This window comes from Ambystoma mexicanum, chromosome 3p (assembly GCF_040938575.1).
Source record: "Ambystoma mexicanum isolate Mex_15411 chromosome 3p, UKY_AmexF1_1, whole genome shotgun sequence".
In the NCBI taxonomy this organism is placed as follows: Eukaryota; Metazoa; Chordata; class Amphibia; order Caudata; family Ambystomatidae; genus Ambystoma; species Ambystoma mexicanum.
This window is the reverse complement of record NC_090925.1, coordinates 1259503954-1259521007: the sequence shown is the minus strand read 5'-3', so window position 1 is coordinate 1259521007 and position 17054 is coordinate 1259503954. Positions and strand designations below refer to the sequence as shown.

Below are 17054 nucleotides of genomic sequence, written 5' to 3'. Positions count from 1 at the left end.
GTCGTGGCATGATGGTAGGGTCTTGGTGGAAAGCAGAGTAGCCTGTGAGAGTCGTGGCATGATGGTAGGGTCTTGGGATGAGCTAAAATAGGCTGGAAGAGTCGTGGCATGATGGTAGGGTCTTGGTAGAAATTATGGTAGGCTGGGAGAGTTGGGGCATGATGGTAGGGTCTTGGTGGAAATTAGGGTAGGCTGGGAGAGTCGTGGCCTGGTTGTAGGTTCTTGGTGGAAAGTAGAGCAGGCTAGGAGAGTCGTGGCATGGTGGTAGGGTCTTGGTGGAAAGTAGGGTAGGTTGGGAGAGTCGTGGCATGATGGTAGGGTCTTGGTGGAAAGTAGAGTAGGCTGGGAGAGTCGTGGCATGATGGCAGGGTGTTGGTGGAATCTAGAGTAGGCTGGGAGAGTCGTAGCATGATGGCAGGGTCTTGGGATGATCGGAAATAGTCTGGGAGAGTCGTGGCATGATGGTAGGGTCTTGGTGGAAAATAGAGTAGGCTGGGGGAGTCGTGGTATGATGGTTGGATCTTGGTGGAAAGTGGAGTGGGGTGGGAGAGTCGTGGCATGATGGTAGGGTCTTGGTGGAAAGAAGGGTAGGCTGGGAGAGTCGTGGCATGATGTTAGGGTCTTGGTGGAATGAAGAGTAGGCTGGGAGAGTCGTGGCATCATGGTAGGGTCTTGGGATGGGCTGAAATAGGCTGGGAGAGTCGTGGCATGATGGTAGGGTCTTGGTGGAAAGTAGAGTAGGCTGGGAGAGTCGTGGTATGACGGTTGGGTCTTGGTGGAAAGTGGAGTAGGCTGGGAGAGTCGTGGCATGATGGTAGGGTCTGGGTGGAAAGTAGGGTAGGCTGGGAGAGTCGTGGCATGGTGGTAGGGTCGTGGTGGAAAGTAGAGTAGGCTGGGAGAGTCATGGCATGATGGCAGGATCTTGGTGGAATGTAGAGTAGGCTGGGAGAGTCGTGGCAGGATGGTAGGGTCTTGGGATGAGCTGATTTAGGCTGGGAGAGTCGTGGCGTGATGTTAGGGTCTTGGTGGAAAGTAGAGTAGGCTGGGCGAGTCGTGGCATGATGGTAGGGTCTTGGTGGAATGTAGAGTAGGCTGGGAGACTCGTGGCATCATGCTAGGGTCTTGGGATGGGCTGAAATAGGCTGGGAGAGTCGTGGCATGATGGCAGGGTCTTGGTGGAATGTAGAGTAGGCTGGGAGAGTCGTGGCATGATGGTAGGGTCTTGGGATGATCTGAATTAGACTGGGAGAGTCGTGGCGTGATTGTAGGGTCTTGGTGGAAAGTAGAGTAGGATGGGAGAGTCGTGGCATGATGGTAGGGTCTTGGGATGATGGTAGGGTCTTGGGATGAGTTGAAATAGGCTGGGAGAGTCGTAGCATGATGGTAGGGTCTTGGTGGAATGTAGAGTAGACTGGGAGACTCGTGGCATCATGGTAGAGTCTTGGGATGGGCTGAAATAGGCTGGAGATTCGTGGCATGATGGTAGGGTCTTGGTGGAAATTAGGGTAGGCTGGGAGAGTTGTGGCATGATGGTAGGGTCTTGGTGGAAATTATGGTAGGCTGGGAGAGTCGTGGCCTGGTTGTAGGTTCTTGGTGGAAAGTAGAGCAGGCTAGGAGAGTCGTGGCATGGTGGTAGGGTCTTGGTGGAAAGTAGGGTAGGTTGGGAGAGTCGTGGCATGATGGTAGGGTCTTGGTGGAAAGTAGAGTAGGCTGGGAGAGTCGTGGCATGATGGCAGGGTGTTGGTGGAATCTAGAGTAGGCTGGGAGAGTCGTAGCATGATGGCAGAGTCTTGGGATGATCGGAAATAGTCTGGGAGATTCGTGGCATGATGGTAGAGTCTTGGTGGAAAATAGAGTAGGCTGGGGGAGTCGTGGTATGATGGTTGGATCTTGGTGGAAAGTGGAGTGGGGTGGGAGAGTCGTGGCATGATGGTAGGGTCTTGGTGGAAAGTAGGGTAGGCTGGGAGAGTCGTGGCAGGATGGTATGGTCTTGGTGGAATGAAGAGTAGGCTGGGAGAGTCGTGGCATCTTGGTAGGGTCTTGGGATGGGCTGAAATAGGCTGGGAGAGTCGTGGCATGATGGTAGGGTCTTGGTGAAAAGTAGAGTAGGCTGGGAGAGTCGTTGTATGATGGTTGGGTCTTGGTGGAAAGTGGAGTAGGCTGGGAGAGTCGTGGCATGATGGTAGGGTCTGGGTGGAAAGTAGGGTAGGCTGGGAGAGTCGTGGCATGGTGGTAGGGTCGTGGTGGAAAGTAGAGTAGGCTGGGAGAGTCATGGCATGATGGCAGGATCTTGGTGGAATGTAGAGTAGGCTGGGAGAGTCGTGGCATGATGGTAGGGTCTTGGGATGAGCTGAATTAGGCTGGGAGAGTCGTGGCGTGATGTTAGGGTCTTGGTGGAAAGTAGGGTAGGCTGGGAAAGTCGTGGCATGATTGTAGGGTCTTGGTGGAAAGTAGAGTAGGATGGGGGAGTCGTGGCATGATGGTAGGGTCTTGGGATGATGGTAGGGTCTAGGGATGAGTTGAAATAGGCTGGGAGATTAGTGGCATGATGGTAGGCTCTTGGTGGAAAGTAGAGTAGGCTGGGCGAGTCGTGGCATGATGGTAGGGTCTTGGTGGAATGTAGAGTAGGCTGGGAGACTCGTGGCATCATGGTAGGGTCTTGGGATGGGCAGAAATAGGCTGGGAGAGTCGTGGCATGATGGCAGGGTCTTGGTGGAATGTAGAGTAGGCTGGGAGAGTCGTGGCATGATGGTAGGGTCTTGGGATGATCTGAATTAGACTGGGAGAGTCGTGGCGTGATGTTAGGGTCTTGGTGGAAAGTAGGGTAGGCTGGGAGAGTCATGGCATGATTGTAGGGTCTTGGTGGAAAGTAGAGTAGCATGGGAGAGTCGTGGCATGATGGTAGGGTCTTGGGATGATGGTAGGGTCTTGGGATGAGTTGAAATAGGCTGGGAGAGTCGTAGCATGATAGTAGGGTCTTGGGATGGGCTGAAATAGCCTGGGAGAGTCGTGGCATGATGGTAGGCTCTTGGTGGAAAGTAGAGTAGGCTGGGCGAGTCGTGGCATGATGGTAGGGTCTTGGTGGAATGTAGAGTAGGCTGGGAGACTCGTAGCATCATGGTAGGGTCTTGGGACTGGCTGAAATAGGCTGGAGATTCGTGGCATGATGGTAGGGTCTTGGTGGAAATTAGGGTAGGCTGGGAGAGTTGTGGCATGATGGTAGGGTCTTGGTGGAAATTAGGGTAGGCTGGGAGAGTCGTGGCCTGGTTGTAGGTTCTTGGTGGAAAGTAGAGCAGGCTAGGAGAGTCGTGGCATGGTGGTAGGGTCTTGGTGGAAGGTAGGGTAGGCTGGGAGAGTCGTGGCATGATTGTAGGGTCTTGGTGGAAAGTAGAGTAGGATGGGAGAGTCGTGGCATGATGGTAGGGTCTTGGGATGATGGTAGGGTCTTGGGATGAGTTGAAATAGGCTGGGAGAGTCGTAGCATGATAGTAGAGTCTTGGGATGGGCTGAAATAGCCTGGGAGAATCGTGGCATGATGGTAGGCCCTTGGTGGAAAGTAGAGTAGGGTGGGCGAGTCGTGGCATGATGGTAGGGTCTTGGTGGAATGTAGAGTAGGCTGGGAGACTCGTGGCATCATGGTAGGGTCTTGGGATGGGCTGAAATAGGCTGGGGATTCGTGGCATGATGGTAGGGTCTTGGTGGAAATTAGGGTAGGCTGGGAGAGTTGTGGCATGATGGTAGGGTCTTGGTGGAAATTAGGGTAGGCTGGGAGAGTCGTGACCTGGTTGTAGGTTCTTGGTGGAAAGTAGAGCAGGCTAGGAGAGTCGTGGCATGGTGGTAGGGTCTTGGTGGAAAGTAGGGTAGGTTGGGAGAGTCGTGGCATGATGGTAGGGTCTTGGTGGAAAGTAGAGTAGGCTGGGAGAGTCGTGGCATGATGGCAGGGTGTTGGTGGAATCTAGAGTAGGCTGGGAGAGTCGTAGCATGATGGCAGGGTCTTGGGATGATCGGAAATAGTCTGGGAGAGTCGTGGCATGATGGTAGGGACTTGGTGGAAAATAGAGTAGGCTGGGGGAGTCGTGGTATGATGGTTGGATCTTGGTGGAAAGTGGAGTGGGGTGGGAGAGTCGTGGCATGATGGTAGGGTCTTGGTGGAAAGTAGGATAGGCTGGGAGAGTCGTGGCATGATGGTAGGGTCTTGGTGGAATGAAGAGTAGGCTGGGAGAGTCGTGGCATCATGGCAGGGTCTTGGGATGGGCTGAAATAGGCTGGGAGAGTCGTGGCATGATGGTAGGGTCTGGGTGGAAAGTAGGGTAGGCTGGGAGAGTCGTGGCATGGTGGTAGGGTCGTGGTGGAAAGTAGAGTAGGCTGGGAGAGTCATGGCATGATGGCAGGATCTTGGTGGAATGTAGAGTATGCTGGGAGATCGTGGCATGATGGTAGGGTCTTGGGATGAGCTGAATTAGGCTGGGAGAGTCGTGGCGTGATGTTAGGGTCTTGGTGGAAAGTAGGGTAGGCTTGGAGAGTCGTGGCATGATTGTAGGGTCTTGGTGGAAAGTAGAGTAGGATGGGAGAGTCGTGGCATGATGGTAGGGTCTTGGGATGATGGTAGGGTCTTGGGATGAGTTGAAATAGGCTGGGAGATTCGTGGCATGATGGTAGGCTCTTGGTGGAAAGTAGAGTAGGCTGGGCGAGTCGTGGCATGATGGTAGGGTCTTGGTGGAATGTAGAGTAGGCTGGGAGACTCGTGGCATCATGGTAGGGTCTTGGGATGGGCTGAAATAGGCTGGGAGAGTCGTGGCATGATGGCAGGGTCTTGGTGGAATGTAGAGTAGGCTGGGAGAGTCGTGGCATGATGGTAGGGTCTTGGGATGATCTGAATTAGACTGGGAGAGTCGTGGCGTGATGTTAGGGTCTTGGTGGAAAGTAGGGTAGGCTGGGAGAGTCGTGACATGATTGTAGGGTCTTGGTGGAAAGTAGAGTAGGATGGGAGAGTCGTGGCATGATGGTAGGGTCTTGGGATGATGGTAGGGTCTTGGGATGAGTTGAAATAGGCTGGGAGAGTCGTAGCATGATAGTAGGGTCTTGGGATGGGCTGAAATAGCCTGGGAGAGTCGTGGCATGATGGTAGGCTCTTGGTGGAAAGTAGAGTAGGCTGGGCGAGTCGTGGCATGATGGTAGGGTCTTGGTGGAATGTAGAGTAGGCTGGGAGACTCGTGGCATCATGGTAGGGTCTTGGGATGGGCTGAAATAGGCTGGAGATTCGTGGCATGATGGTAGGGTCTTTGTGGAAATTAGGGTAGGCTGGGAGAGTTGTGGCATGATGGTAGGGTCTTGGTGGAAATTAGGGTAGGCTGGGAGAGTCGTGGCCTGGTTGTAGGTTCTTGGTGGAATGTAGAGTAGGCTGGGAGAGTCGTGGCATCATGGTAGGGTCTTGGGATGGGCTGAAATAGGCTGGGAGAGTCGTGGCATGATGGTAGGGTCTTGGTGGAAAGTAGGGTAGGCTGGGAGAGTCGTGGCATGATTGTAGGGTCTTGGTGGAAAGTAGAGTAGGCTGGGAGAGTCGTGGCATGATGGTAGGGTCTTGGGATGAGTTGAAATAGGCTGGGAGAGTCGTGGCATGATAGTAGGGTCTTGGGATGGGCTGAAATAGCCTGGGAGAGTCGTGGCATGATGGTAGGCTCTTGGTGGAAAGTAGAGTAGGCTGGGAGAGTCGTGGCATGATGGTAGGGTCTTGGTGGAATGTAGAGTAGGCTGGGAGAGTCGTGGCATCATGGTAGGGTCTTGGGATGGGCTGAAATAGGCTGGGAGAGTTGTGGCATGATGGTAGGGTCTTGGTGGAAAGTAGAGTAGGCTAGGAGAGTTGTGGTATGATGGTTGGGTCTTGGTGGAAAGTAGAGTAGGCTGGGAGAGTCGTGGCATGATGGTAGGGTGTGGGTGGAAAGTAGGGTAGGCTGGGATAGTCGTGGCATGGTGGTAGGGTCTTGGTGGAAAGTAGAGTAGGCTGGGAGACTCGTGGCATGATGGCAGGGTCTTGGTGGAATGTAGAGTAGGCTGAGAGAGTCGTGGCATGATGGTAGGGTCTTGGGATGAGCTGAAATAGGCTGGGAGAGTCGTGGCATGATGGTAGGGTCTTGGTGGAAAGTAGGGTAGGCTGAGAGAGTCGTGGCATGATGGTAGGGTCTTGGTGGAAAGTAGAGTAGGCTGGGAGAGTCGTGGTATGATGGTTGGGTCTTGGTGGAAAGTAGAGTAGGCTGGGAGAGTCGTGGCATGATGGTTGGGTCTTGGTGGAAAGTAGAGTAGGCTGGGAGAGTCGTGACATGATGGTAGGGTGTGGGTGGAAAGTAGGGTAGGCTGGGAGAGTCGTGGCATGATGGAAGGGTCTTGGTGGAAAGTAGAGTAGGCTGGGAGAGTCGTGGTATGATGGTTGGGTCTTGGTGGAAAGTAAAGAAGGCTGGGAGAGTCGTGGCATGATGGTAGGGTCTGGGTGGAAAGTAGGGTAGGCTGGGAGAGTCGTGGCATGGTGGTAGGGTCTTGGTGGAAAGTAGAGGAGGCTGGAAGAGTCGTGGCATGATGGCAGGGTCTTGGAATGTAGAGTAGGCTGGGAGAGTCGTGGCATGATGGTAGGGTCTTGGGATGAGCTGAAATAGGCTGGGAGAGTTGTGGCATGATGGTAGGGTCTTGGTGGAAAGTAGGGTAGGCTGGGAGAGTCGTGGCATGATGGTAGGGTCTTGGTGGAAAGTAGAGTAGGCTGGGAGAGTCGTGGCATGATGGTAGGGTCTGGGTGGAAAGTAGGGTAGGCTGGGAGAGTCGTGGCATGGTCGTAGGGTCTTGGTGGAAAGTAGAGTAGGCTGGGAGAGTCGTGGCATGATGGTAGGGTCTTGGGATGATTGGAAATAGTCTGGGAGAGTTTTGGCATGATGGTAGGGTCTTGGGATGAGTTGAAATAGGCTGGGAGAGTCGTGGCATGATGGTAGGCTCTTGGTGGAAAGTAGAGTAGGCTGGGAGAGTCGTGGCATGCTGGTAGGGTCTTGGTGGAATGTAGAGTAGGCTGGGAGAGTCGTGGCATCATGGTAGGGTCTTGGGATGTGCTGAAATAGGCTGGGAGAGTCGTGGCATGATGGTAGGGTCTTGGTGGAAAGTAGAGTAGGCTGGGAGAGTCGTGGTATGATGGCTGGGTCTTGGTGGAAAGTAGAGTAGGCTGGGAGAGTCGTGGCATGGTGGTAGGGTCTTGGTGGAAAGTAGAGTAGGCTGGGCGAGTCGTGGCATGATGGTAGGGTCTGGGTGGAAAGTAGGGTAGACTGGGAGAGTCGTGGCATGATGGTAGGGTCTTGGGGGAAAGTAGGGTAGGCTGGGAGAGTCGTGTCATGATGGTAGGGTCTTGGTGGAAAGTAGGGTAGGCTGGGAGAGTCGTGGCATGATGGTAGGGTCTTGGTGGAAAGTAGGGTAGGCTGGGAGAGTCGTGGCATGATGGTAGGGTCTTGGTGGAAAGTAGGGTAGGCTAGGAGAGTCGTGGCATGATGGTAGGGTCTTGGTGGAAAGTAGAGTAGGCTGGGCGAGTCGTGGCATGATGGTAACTTCGTGGGATGATTGGAAATAGTCTGGGAGAGTCGTGGCATGATGGTAGGGTCTTGGGATGAGTTGAAATAGGTTGGGAGAGTCGTGGCATGATAGTAGGGTCTTGGGATGGGCTGAAATAGCCTGGGATAGTCGTGGCATGATGGTAGGCTCTTGGTGGAAAGTAGAGTAGGCTGGGAGAGTCATGGCATGCTGGTAGGGTCTTGGTGGAATGTAGAGTAGGCTGGGAGAGTCGTGGCATCATGGTAGGGTCTTGGTGGAAAGTAGAGTAGGCTGGGAGAGTCGTGGCATGATGGTAGGGTCTTGGTCGAAAGTAGTGTAGGCTGGGAGAGTCGTGGCATGATGGTAGGGTCTTGGGATGATTGGAAATAGTCTGGGAGAGTCGTGGCATGATGGTAGGGTCTTGGGATGAGTTGAAATAGGCTGGGAGAGTCGTGGCATGATAGTAGGGTCTTGGGATGGGCTGAAATAGCCTGGGAGAGTCGTGGCATGATGGTAGGCTCTTGGTGGAAAGTAGAGTAGGCTGGGAGAGTCGTGGCATGCTGGTAGGGTCTTGGTGGAATGTAGAGTAGGCTGGGAGAGTCGTGGCATCATGGTAGGGTCTTGGGATGTGCTGAAATAGGCTGGGAGAGTCGTGGCATGATGGTAGGGTCTTGGTGGAAAGTAGAGTAGGCTGGGAGAGTCGTGGTATGATAGCTGGGTCTTGGTGGAAAGTAGAGTAGCCTGGGATTGTCGTGGCATGGTGGTAGGGTCTTGGTGGAAAGTAGAGTAGGCTGGGAGAGTCGTGGCATGATGGTAGGGTCTGGGTGGAAAGTAGGGTAGGCTGGGAGAGTCATGGCATGATGGTAGGGTCTTGGTGGAAAGTAGGGTAGGCTGGGAGAGTCGTGTCATGATGGTAGGGTCTTGGTGGAAAGTAGGGTAGGCTGGGAGAGTCGTGGCATGATGGTAGGGTCTTGGTGGAAAGTAGGGTAGGCTGGGAGAGTCGTGTCATGATGGTAGGGTCTTGGTGGAAAGTAGGGTAGACTGGGAGAGTCGTGGCATGATGGTAGGGTCTTGGTGGAAAGTAGGGTAGGCTGGGAGAGTTGTGGCATGATGGTAGGGTCTTGGTGGAAAGTAGGGTAGGCTGGGAGAGTCGTGGCATGATGGTAGGGTCTTGGTGGAAAGTAGGGTAGGCTGGGAGAGTCGTGGCATGATGGTAGGGTCTTGGTGGAAAGTAGGGTAGGCTGGGAGAGTCGTGGCATGATGGTAGGGTCTTGGTGGAAAGTAGGGTAGGCTGGGAGAGTCGTGGCATGATGGTAGGGTCTAGGTGGAAAGTAGGGTAGGCTGGGAGAGTCGTGGTATGGTGGCTGGGTCTTGGTGGAAAGTAGAGTAGGCTGGGAGAGTCGTGGCATGGTGGCAGGGTCTTGGTGGAAAGTAGGATAGGCTGGGAGAGTCGTGGCATGATGGCAGGGTCTGGGTGGAAAGTAGGGTAGGCTGGGAGAGTCGTGGCATGATGGTAGGGTCTGGGTGGAAAGTAGGGTAGGCTGGGAGAGTCGTGGCATGATGGTAGGGTCTTGGTGGAAAGTAGGGTAGGCTGGGAGAGTCGTGGCATGATGGTAGGGTCTTGGTGGAAAGTAGGGTAGGCTGGGAGAGTCGTGGCATGATGGTAGGGTCTTGGTGGAAAGTAGGGTAGGCTGGGAGAGTCGTGGCATGATGGTAGGGTCTTGGTGGAAAGTAGAGTAGGCTGGGAGAGTCGTGGCATGGTGGCTGGGTCTTGGTGGAAAGTAGGGTAGGCTGGGAGAGTCGTGGCATGATGGCAGGGTCTTGGTGGAAAGTAGGGTAGGCTGGGAGAGTCGTGGCATGATGGCAGGGTCTTGGTGGAAAGTAGGGTAGGCTGGGAGAGTCGTGGCATGATGGCAGGCTCTTGGTGTTAAGTAGGGTAGGCTGGGAGAGTCGTGGCATGATGGCAGGGTCTTGGTGGAAAGTAGGGTAGGCTGGGAGAGTCGTGTCATGATGGTAGGGTCTTGGTGGAAAGTAGGGTAGGCTGGGAGAGTTGTGGCATGATGGTAGGGTCTTGGTGGAAAGTAGGGTAGGCTGGGAGAGTCGTGGCATGATGGTAGGGTCTTGGTGGAAAGTAGGGTAGGCTGGGAGAGTCGTGGCATGATGGTAGGGTCTTGGTGGAAAGTAGGGTAGGCTGGGAGAGTCGTGGCATGATGGTAGGGCCTTGGTGGAAAGTAGAGTAGGCTGGGAGAGTCGTGGTATGGTGGCTGGGTCTTGGTGGAAAGTAGAGTAGGCTGGGATAGTCGTGGCATGGTGGCAGGGTCTTGGTGGAAAGTAGGGTAGGCTGGGAGAGTCGTGGCATGATGGCAGGGTCTGGGTGGAAAGTAGGGTAGGCTGGGAGAGTCGTGGCATGATGGTAGGGTCTGGGTGGAAAGTAGGGTAGGCTGGGAGAGTCGTGGCATGATGGTAGGGTCTGGGTGGAAAGTAGGGTAGGCTGGGAGAGTCGTGGCATGATGGTAGGGTCTTGGTGGAAAGTAGGGTAGGCTGGGAGAGTCGTGGCATGATGGTAGGGTCTTGGTGGAAAGTAGGGTAGGCTGGGAGAGTCGTGGCATGATGGTAGGGTCTTGGTGGAAAGTAGGGTAGGCTGGGAGAGTCGTGGCATGATGGTAGGGTCTTGGTGGAAAGTAGAGTAGGCTGGGAGAGTCGTGGCATGGTGGCTGGGTCTTGGTGGAAAGTAGAGTAGGCTGGGAGAGTCGTGGCATGGTGGCAGGGTCTTGGTGGAAAGTAGGGTAGGCTGGGAGAGTCGTGGCATGATGGTAGGGTCTTGGTGGAAAGTAGGGTAGGCTGGGAGAGTCGTGGCATGATGGTAGGGTCTTGGTGGAAAGTAGGGTAGGCTGGGAGAGTCGTGGCATGATCGCAGGGTCTTGGTGGAAAGTAGGGTAGGCTGGGAGAGTCGTGGCATGATGGTAGGGTCTTGGTGGGACGTAGGGTAGGCTGGGACAGTCGTGGCATGATGGTAGGGTCTTGGTGGAAAGTAGGGTAGGCTGGGAGAGTCGTGGCATGATGGTAGGGTCTTGGTGGAAAGTAGGGTAGGCTGGGAGAGTCGTGGCATGATGGTAGGGTCTTGGTGGAAAGTAGGGTAGGCTGGGAGAGTCGTGGCATGATGGTAGGGTCTTGGTGGAAAGTAGGGTAGGCTAGGACAGTCGTGGCATGATGGTAGGGTCTTGGTGGAAAGTAGAGTAGGCTGGGGGAGTCGTGGCATGATGGTAAGGTCTTGGGATGAGCTGAAATAGGCTGGGAGAGGCCGTACATGCATGCAGTGTCTTCCTAGATGCCAAGGTAGGTTGGGAGAGACTCTAAGTCTAAGTGGGTCAATGAGAGGATGTACATAGTGCACAATACATCACCTCTTCCAGGTGACCTGCATGACCCGGTCCGGAGAGGGTGGCCGGGAGTCGACTGCCATTGAAGGGGAATGGTTCAAGCTGATGCCCTAACCTAAGACCGTTTTAGGGTGGCGTGGAAGGAAGATGGTTTCACTGCTGGCAGTTGATGGCATAGAACCCTCTGCCTTCAGGAGAGGAGTAGCTGAATTTGGGCACTGCCAGCAAGACTTTGTTGGAGAGTCCCCGGGGCCGAGAGTGAGCAAAGTGTTGGATTTTGACACCGAGATAGAAGGGGACAGAATCATTGATTCTGGGGTAATCTTGGTTTTGGATTAAGTTGTTGGCATCGGGGGCCATCGTGTTTATTGGCACATTCAGCAACTCCCCGAACTGTGGAATGGGGGGTTGACCACCTGGGTGCAAAGCTGGTATCGTCCACAGAGGAATGGAATTGGAAGGAAAGATAGTAGATTGTTAACCTTAAAGTGGTGAGGGGTATTGGGGAGCTGGTGAGCTCTGGCGGATGGTCTTTTGGGAGGAGAAAGATCCTATTTGCCAGAGGGAAAGATACGAACCAGCATTGGGGGGTGGGGGACTGGTGACCACTGAACCTAGATGGTCCGGGAGGATGCAGCTCTCCAGCCTACCAGAGAGGTCCAGAAGACAAGGAGCAGTCTTTCCATGCATGATGGGCGAGTCTTGCTAGGAGCTAAAGTAGGCTGGCAGCACTGGCTGTTCAGGCTGGCGCTGCCTGCCTAAGAGTTACTTTGGGCCGGGAGAGGCCCTGAATTAAAGGGCTTCATTGGCAGGAGCCGGACCCATCCCAGGGACCCAATGGCCGACGGATATAACTTACAGCACATGAGCATGATGGCGCCGGTGATGAAGAAGCGGCATCCTTTCTCCAATGTAAACAGTTGACCTATGAAGGCCACCAGGGCGATGAAGCCAAAGATGATGGCCAAGATCATGAAGGCTTGGACGGCCCTCATCGCACCTAGAAGAGCAAGACAAGGGGAGAAAGTGGGGTCAGTGAGTAAGAACTTGGCGCTCGGGATCACACAACAAACATGGCGGAGTGGAGGAAGAGGTGTGACGCAGCAGGGTGCCGAAGGAGGACAGGGTCACTGCAGGGTGGAATACACAGCACCCCCTGCAGGGCAGTGCGAGACTAGACAGGGTCACTGCAGGGGGATTACACAGCACCCTCTGCAGGGCAGCGCGAGATGGACAGGGTCACTGCAGGGGGATTACACAGCATTCCCTGCAGGGCAGCGCGAGAATAGAGATTACACAGCACCCCCTCCAGGGCAGCGCAAGACCAGACAGGGTAACTGCAGGGTGGATTACACAGCACACTGCGCAGGGCAGCGCGAGACTAGACAGGGTCACTGCAGGGTGGATTACACAGCACCCCCTGCAGGGCAGCGTGAGACTAGACAGGGTCACTGCAGGATGGATTACATAGCACCCCCTGCAGGGCAGCGCGAGATAGACAGGGTCACTGCAGGGGGATTACACAGCACCCCCTGCAGGGCAGCGTGAGACTAGACAGGGTCACTGCAGGGTGGATTACACAGCACCCCCTGCAGGGCAGCGTGAGATAGAAAGGGTCACTGCAGGGGGATTACACAGCACACCCTGCAGGGCAGCGCAAGACTAGACAGGGTCACTGCAGGGGGGATTACACAGCACCCCCTGCAGGACAGCGCAAGATTTGGGATTACACAGCACACGCTGCAGGACAGTGTGAGATAGACAGGGTCACTGCAGGGGGGATTATACAGCACACCCTGCAGAGCAGCACGAGACTAGACAGAGTAACTGCAGGGTGGATTACACAGCACACCGTGCAGGGCAGCGCGAGACTAGTCAGGGTCACTGCAGGCTGGATTACACAGCACCCCCTGTAGGGCAGCGTGAGACTAGACAGGGTTATTGCAGGGGGGAATTACACAGCACACCCTGCAGGGCAGCGCGAGATAGAAAGGGTCACTGCAGGGGGATTACACAGCATCCCCTGCAGGGCAGGGCAAGACTAGAGAGGGTCACTGCAGGGGGGTTTACGCAGCACACCCTGCAGGGCAGCGCGAGATAGACAGGGTCACTGCAGGGGATTACACAGCACCCCCTGCAGGGCAGCGCGATACTAAACAGGGTCACTGCAGGGGGGATTACACAGCACACCCTGCAGGGCAGCGCGAGATAGACAGGGTCACTGCAGGAGGATTACACAGCACCCTGCAGGGCAGTGCGAGACTAGGGATTACACAGCACACCCTGCATGGCAGCGCAAGACTAGGGATTACACAGCACACCCTGCAGGGCAGCGCGAGATAGACAGGGTCACTGCAGGGGGAATTACACAGCTCCCTGCAGGGCAGCGCAAGACTAGACAGGGTCACTGCAGGGTGGGTGGATTACACAGCACCCCCTGCAGGGCAGCACAAGACTAGAAAGGGTCACTGTAGGGGGATTACACAGCACTTCCTGCAGGGCAGCGCGAGATAGACAGGGTCACTGTAGGGGGGATTACACAGCATCCCCTGCAAGACTAGAGAGGGTCACTGCAGGGGGGTTTACACAGCACACCCTGCAGGGCAGCGCGAGATAGACAGGGTCACTGCAGGGGGATTACACAGCACCCCCTGCAGGGCAGGGCAATACTAGACAGGGTCACTGCAGGGGGGATTACACAGCACACCCTGCAGGGCAGCGCGAGATAGACAGGGTCACTGCAGGAGGATTACATAGCACCCTGCAGGGCAGTGCGAGACTAGGGATTACACAGCACACCCTGCATGGCAGCGCAAGACTAGGGATTACACAGCACACCCTGCAGGGCAGCGCGAGATAGACAGGGTCACTGCAGGGGGGATTACACAGCTCCCTGCAGGGCAGCGCAAGACTAGACAGGGTCACTGCAGGGTGGGTGGATTACACAGCACACCCTGCAGGGCATCGCCAGATAGACAGGGTCACTGCAGGGTGGATTACACAGCACACCCTGCAGGGCAGCGTGAGACTAGGGATTACACAGCACCCCCTCCAGGGCAGCGCAAGATAGAAAGGGTCACTGCAGGGGGATTACACAGCACCCTGCAGGACAGCACAAGACTAGGGATTACACAGCACACCCTGCATGGCAGCGCAAGACTAGGTATTACACAGCACACCCTGCAGGGTAGCACGAGATAGAACGGGTCACTGCAGGGGGATTACACAGCACCCCCTGCGGGGCAGCGCGAGATAGACAGGGTCACTGCAAGGTGGACCACACAGCACCCCCTGCAGGGCAGCATAAGACTAGACAGGGTCACTGCAGGGCAGATTACACAGAACCCCCTGCAGGGCAGCGCGAGACTAGACAAGGTCACTGCAGGGGGGATTACACAGCACCCCCTGCGGGGCAGCGCGAGATAGAAAGGGTCACTGCAGGGTGGATTACACAGCACACCCTGCAGAGCAGCACGAGACTAGACAGGATTACACAGCATCCCTTGCAGGGCAGCGCAAGACGAGACTAGACATGCTCACTGCAGGTGTGGAGGGGGTTAAACACTGTTATCTTTGCACGTGCGGAGAGAGGGCCGGGGCGCAGTCATTGGGCGGCCAGGGCGTTTGTTATATTTCAAACTTTGCTCCTTACCTTCATTATCTCCAAGGTCAGGGAGCAAGGTGCACGTGTCGGATGAGCACATCTTCCAAATTCCCGCCGACTGGTCATTATTGTTCCTCATCCAGACCTAGAAATTCGAAAAGAAAGCACCCAGTTGAAAACCCTAAACTGCAAGTGGGGGGCGTGGCTAGATGTTCTCTACAGGCTGGGCCTGTATTTTATTCACCTGGGCCGAGGTCCCCATAAACCAGCAGAGACATGCGCGTGTACCTTGCCTGTTTTCTTTCATGTACTCACGGGACCAGACCGAAGAATGAGATTGGTGAGGTTACATTCATTGCATTGTAAATGTATATGTTACTATTGCCTAAATAAATGGCACGGCACTCATTCTATCATCCGTAAGGTTGAAAGGCAGGTAGGGCTGGGCTGGGACAAGAAATAGGCCCAGTCACACAACAAAAGTGGCCCACCCCTCGCCTTCCGGACCTTGACCTCTGATGACATCACCGGAAGTAATGGCATTTGACCCCACCCCAAAGTGACACCCCAATAAGCGATGAAACACGACCCTTTCACCCCTTGACAAAACAGGAAGTGGCATCAAATAGCATTGTTCCTAAGCTCTTTTTTATAGTACAAATATGCATGCAATATCACCCAGCCTGTGCTGGTACTCATTTATCGACCTAAGAAGGATGAAAGGGTTTTTGAAAAAGAAAAAAAAAATTGAAAATAAATATCTTTTCTTTTTTCCTTCCAAACCGGCCCAGGCATGACCAGAAACCGGCCCCCACTTCCCAGAGATGATTTCGGGCCGGCCACGGGCCGAAAGGCTAATCCGGCCCTGAAGGCAGGCAGGATCCTGCCAAAATGCAAACATATGCATGCAGGTTCAGCTCAGGGATCTGTGCTTGTGTACTTCACCCCATGGGAGGAGCCCTCTTAACTGACCTGTCCCCCTTCAGTCCTCTATGTATTCCCCGCCTTTCCTGTACAGCGCGGGGTGGTTCGGTGTGCGCTATATTAATGCTAAGCATGCCGAGGTGAATGTGTTCTCTCCTGCCACAAAGAGAAATCGTCATGCCAAATAAGTGAAGTGCTGAGTGAACATTCAAAAGCTAATAAGGCAGACGAATCACTCTCTGCTTTTACCACTAACCTTTATTTATTTATTCGCATTTTTAAAGCGCTCACACAGCCCGCGGGCTTCGAGGCGCTGTTACAGGAATACTTTGTTTGTTTGTTGCGTAATTGTTTTTTTTTGTCTTAGTTGCGTATTTATAACGCGCTTAAATACCCAGAGGTTTCTAAGCGCAGATGCGGAGATCAAACTTGTGTTGCTTCGTGTCGTCTTGCTTCCAGGGGAACATGTTGCTGCTTAGCTATCCTCCCGGGACCTTATTCACGCACACTCATAACATATGTTGAAAAAGAGTTCTAGAAGGAAGTTCTGTAAGTTCTGGCTATCTTAGCCCATGACATTTTTCTTTCCTGTAAATGTTATAAGTACAGGACTACAAAAAACAGCATGCAATATGACGTGAGCCTAAATTCCAAAACTGGTCCATTGCGTTCGATGCCATCAGTAGAAGCAACCTATGGGAGAAACTTGATAATTGGAATTGCCCAGCGAACATATTGCAGCCTATAAAAGCCCTCTATACCAACACGTCTGTCAAGATAAAACCATCACAAGCTGGACATCTGTCTAAAGAAATTCTAACAGAAAATGGTCTGAAGCAGGGCTGCCCCCTCACAGCAACCCTGTTGAGCCTCTATATTTCAGACATCATGGACTCTCAAAAGAACATCTCTGCCAATCCTCCAAACCTTAACAATACTCAAATCACACATATATTGTATGCTGATGACTTGGTAATCGTCGATAAAACGCAAGTGGGACTCCAAAAAAGAATTAACGATTTAACTTCATACGTTGATGCAAATGATCTAAAAATAAATGTCAAAAAAACCTGAATCATGGTTCTGGTCCACAATCCGAACCTGAAGCTAAAACGTTTAACAATATTCCTTGAAGGGAAAAAATGTGAAGTAGTAACAACAATTAAATATCTAGGCGTAACGATAAACCAGTCACAAACTGAAAAACAATGGGTTGAGAGCCTGAAAGAACAAGCCTTATCTCTCTCTCGGCAAGGGATAATATTGCGCCACAAGCATGGTGTCTACTCTTTAAAGCCGCTAATAACATTCTACAGACAGAAGATCATGGCTACCCTAACATATGGTTCAGAAACTATGCGAAACGCACCACAGGATTTGTGGACGAGTTTAGAAGGGCTAATATGGAGGACGATCCTGTCTTTGCCACCAACATATCCGACACTACAGATACGTCATGAATTGGCACTGCAATCGTTGGAAGCAGAGAAAAACTGGAAATCCTTAGCTCTATACAGAAAGACCCTCGTACAAGACCATATGCCATCTATCAACATACTACGTGAAAAAGAAACCACAATAAAAGCTAC

General features: G+C 53.5%; 1 protein-coding gene across 1 annotated transcript in view; it reads right to left on the bottom strand.

The window, feature by feature from the left end:
* The window catches only part of EMP1 (epithelial membrane protein 1), an 81549-nt gene that overhangs the window by 8277 nt on the left and 56218 nt on the right, over positions 1 to 17054 (bottom strand). The window contains exons 3-4 of the mRNA XM_069652749.1: positions 14590 to 14686; positions 11797 to 11937 (exon numbers count right to left, since the gene is read on the bottom strand). Of these exons, the coding sequence (XP_069508850.1) occupies positions 11797 to 11937; positions 14590 to 14686 (238 nt within the window). The remainder of the gene's footprint in view (positions 1 to 11796; positions 11938 to 14589; positions 14687 to 17054) is intronic.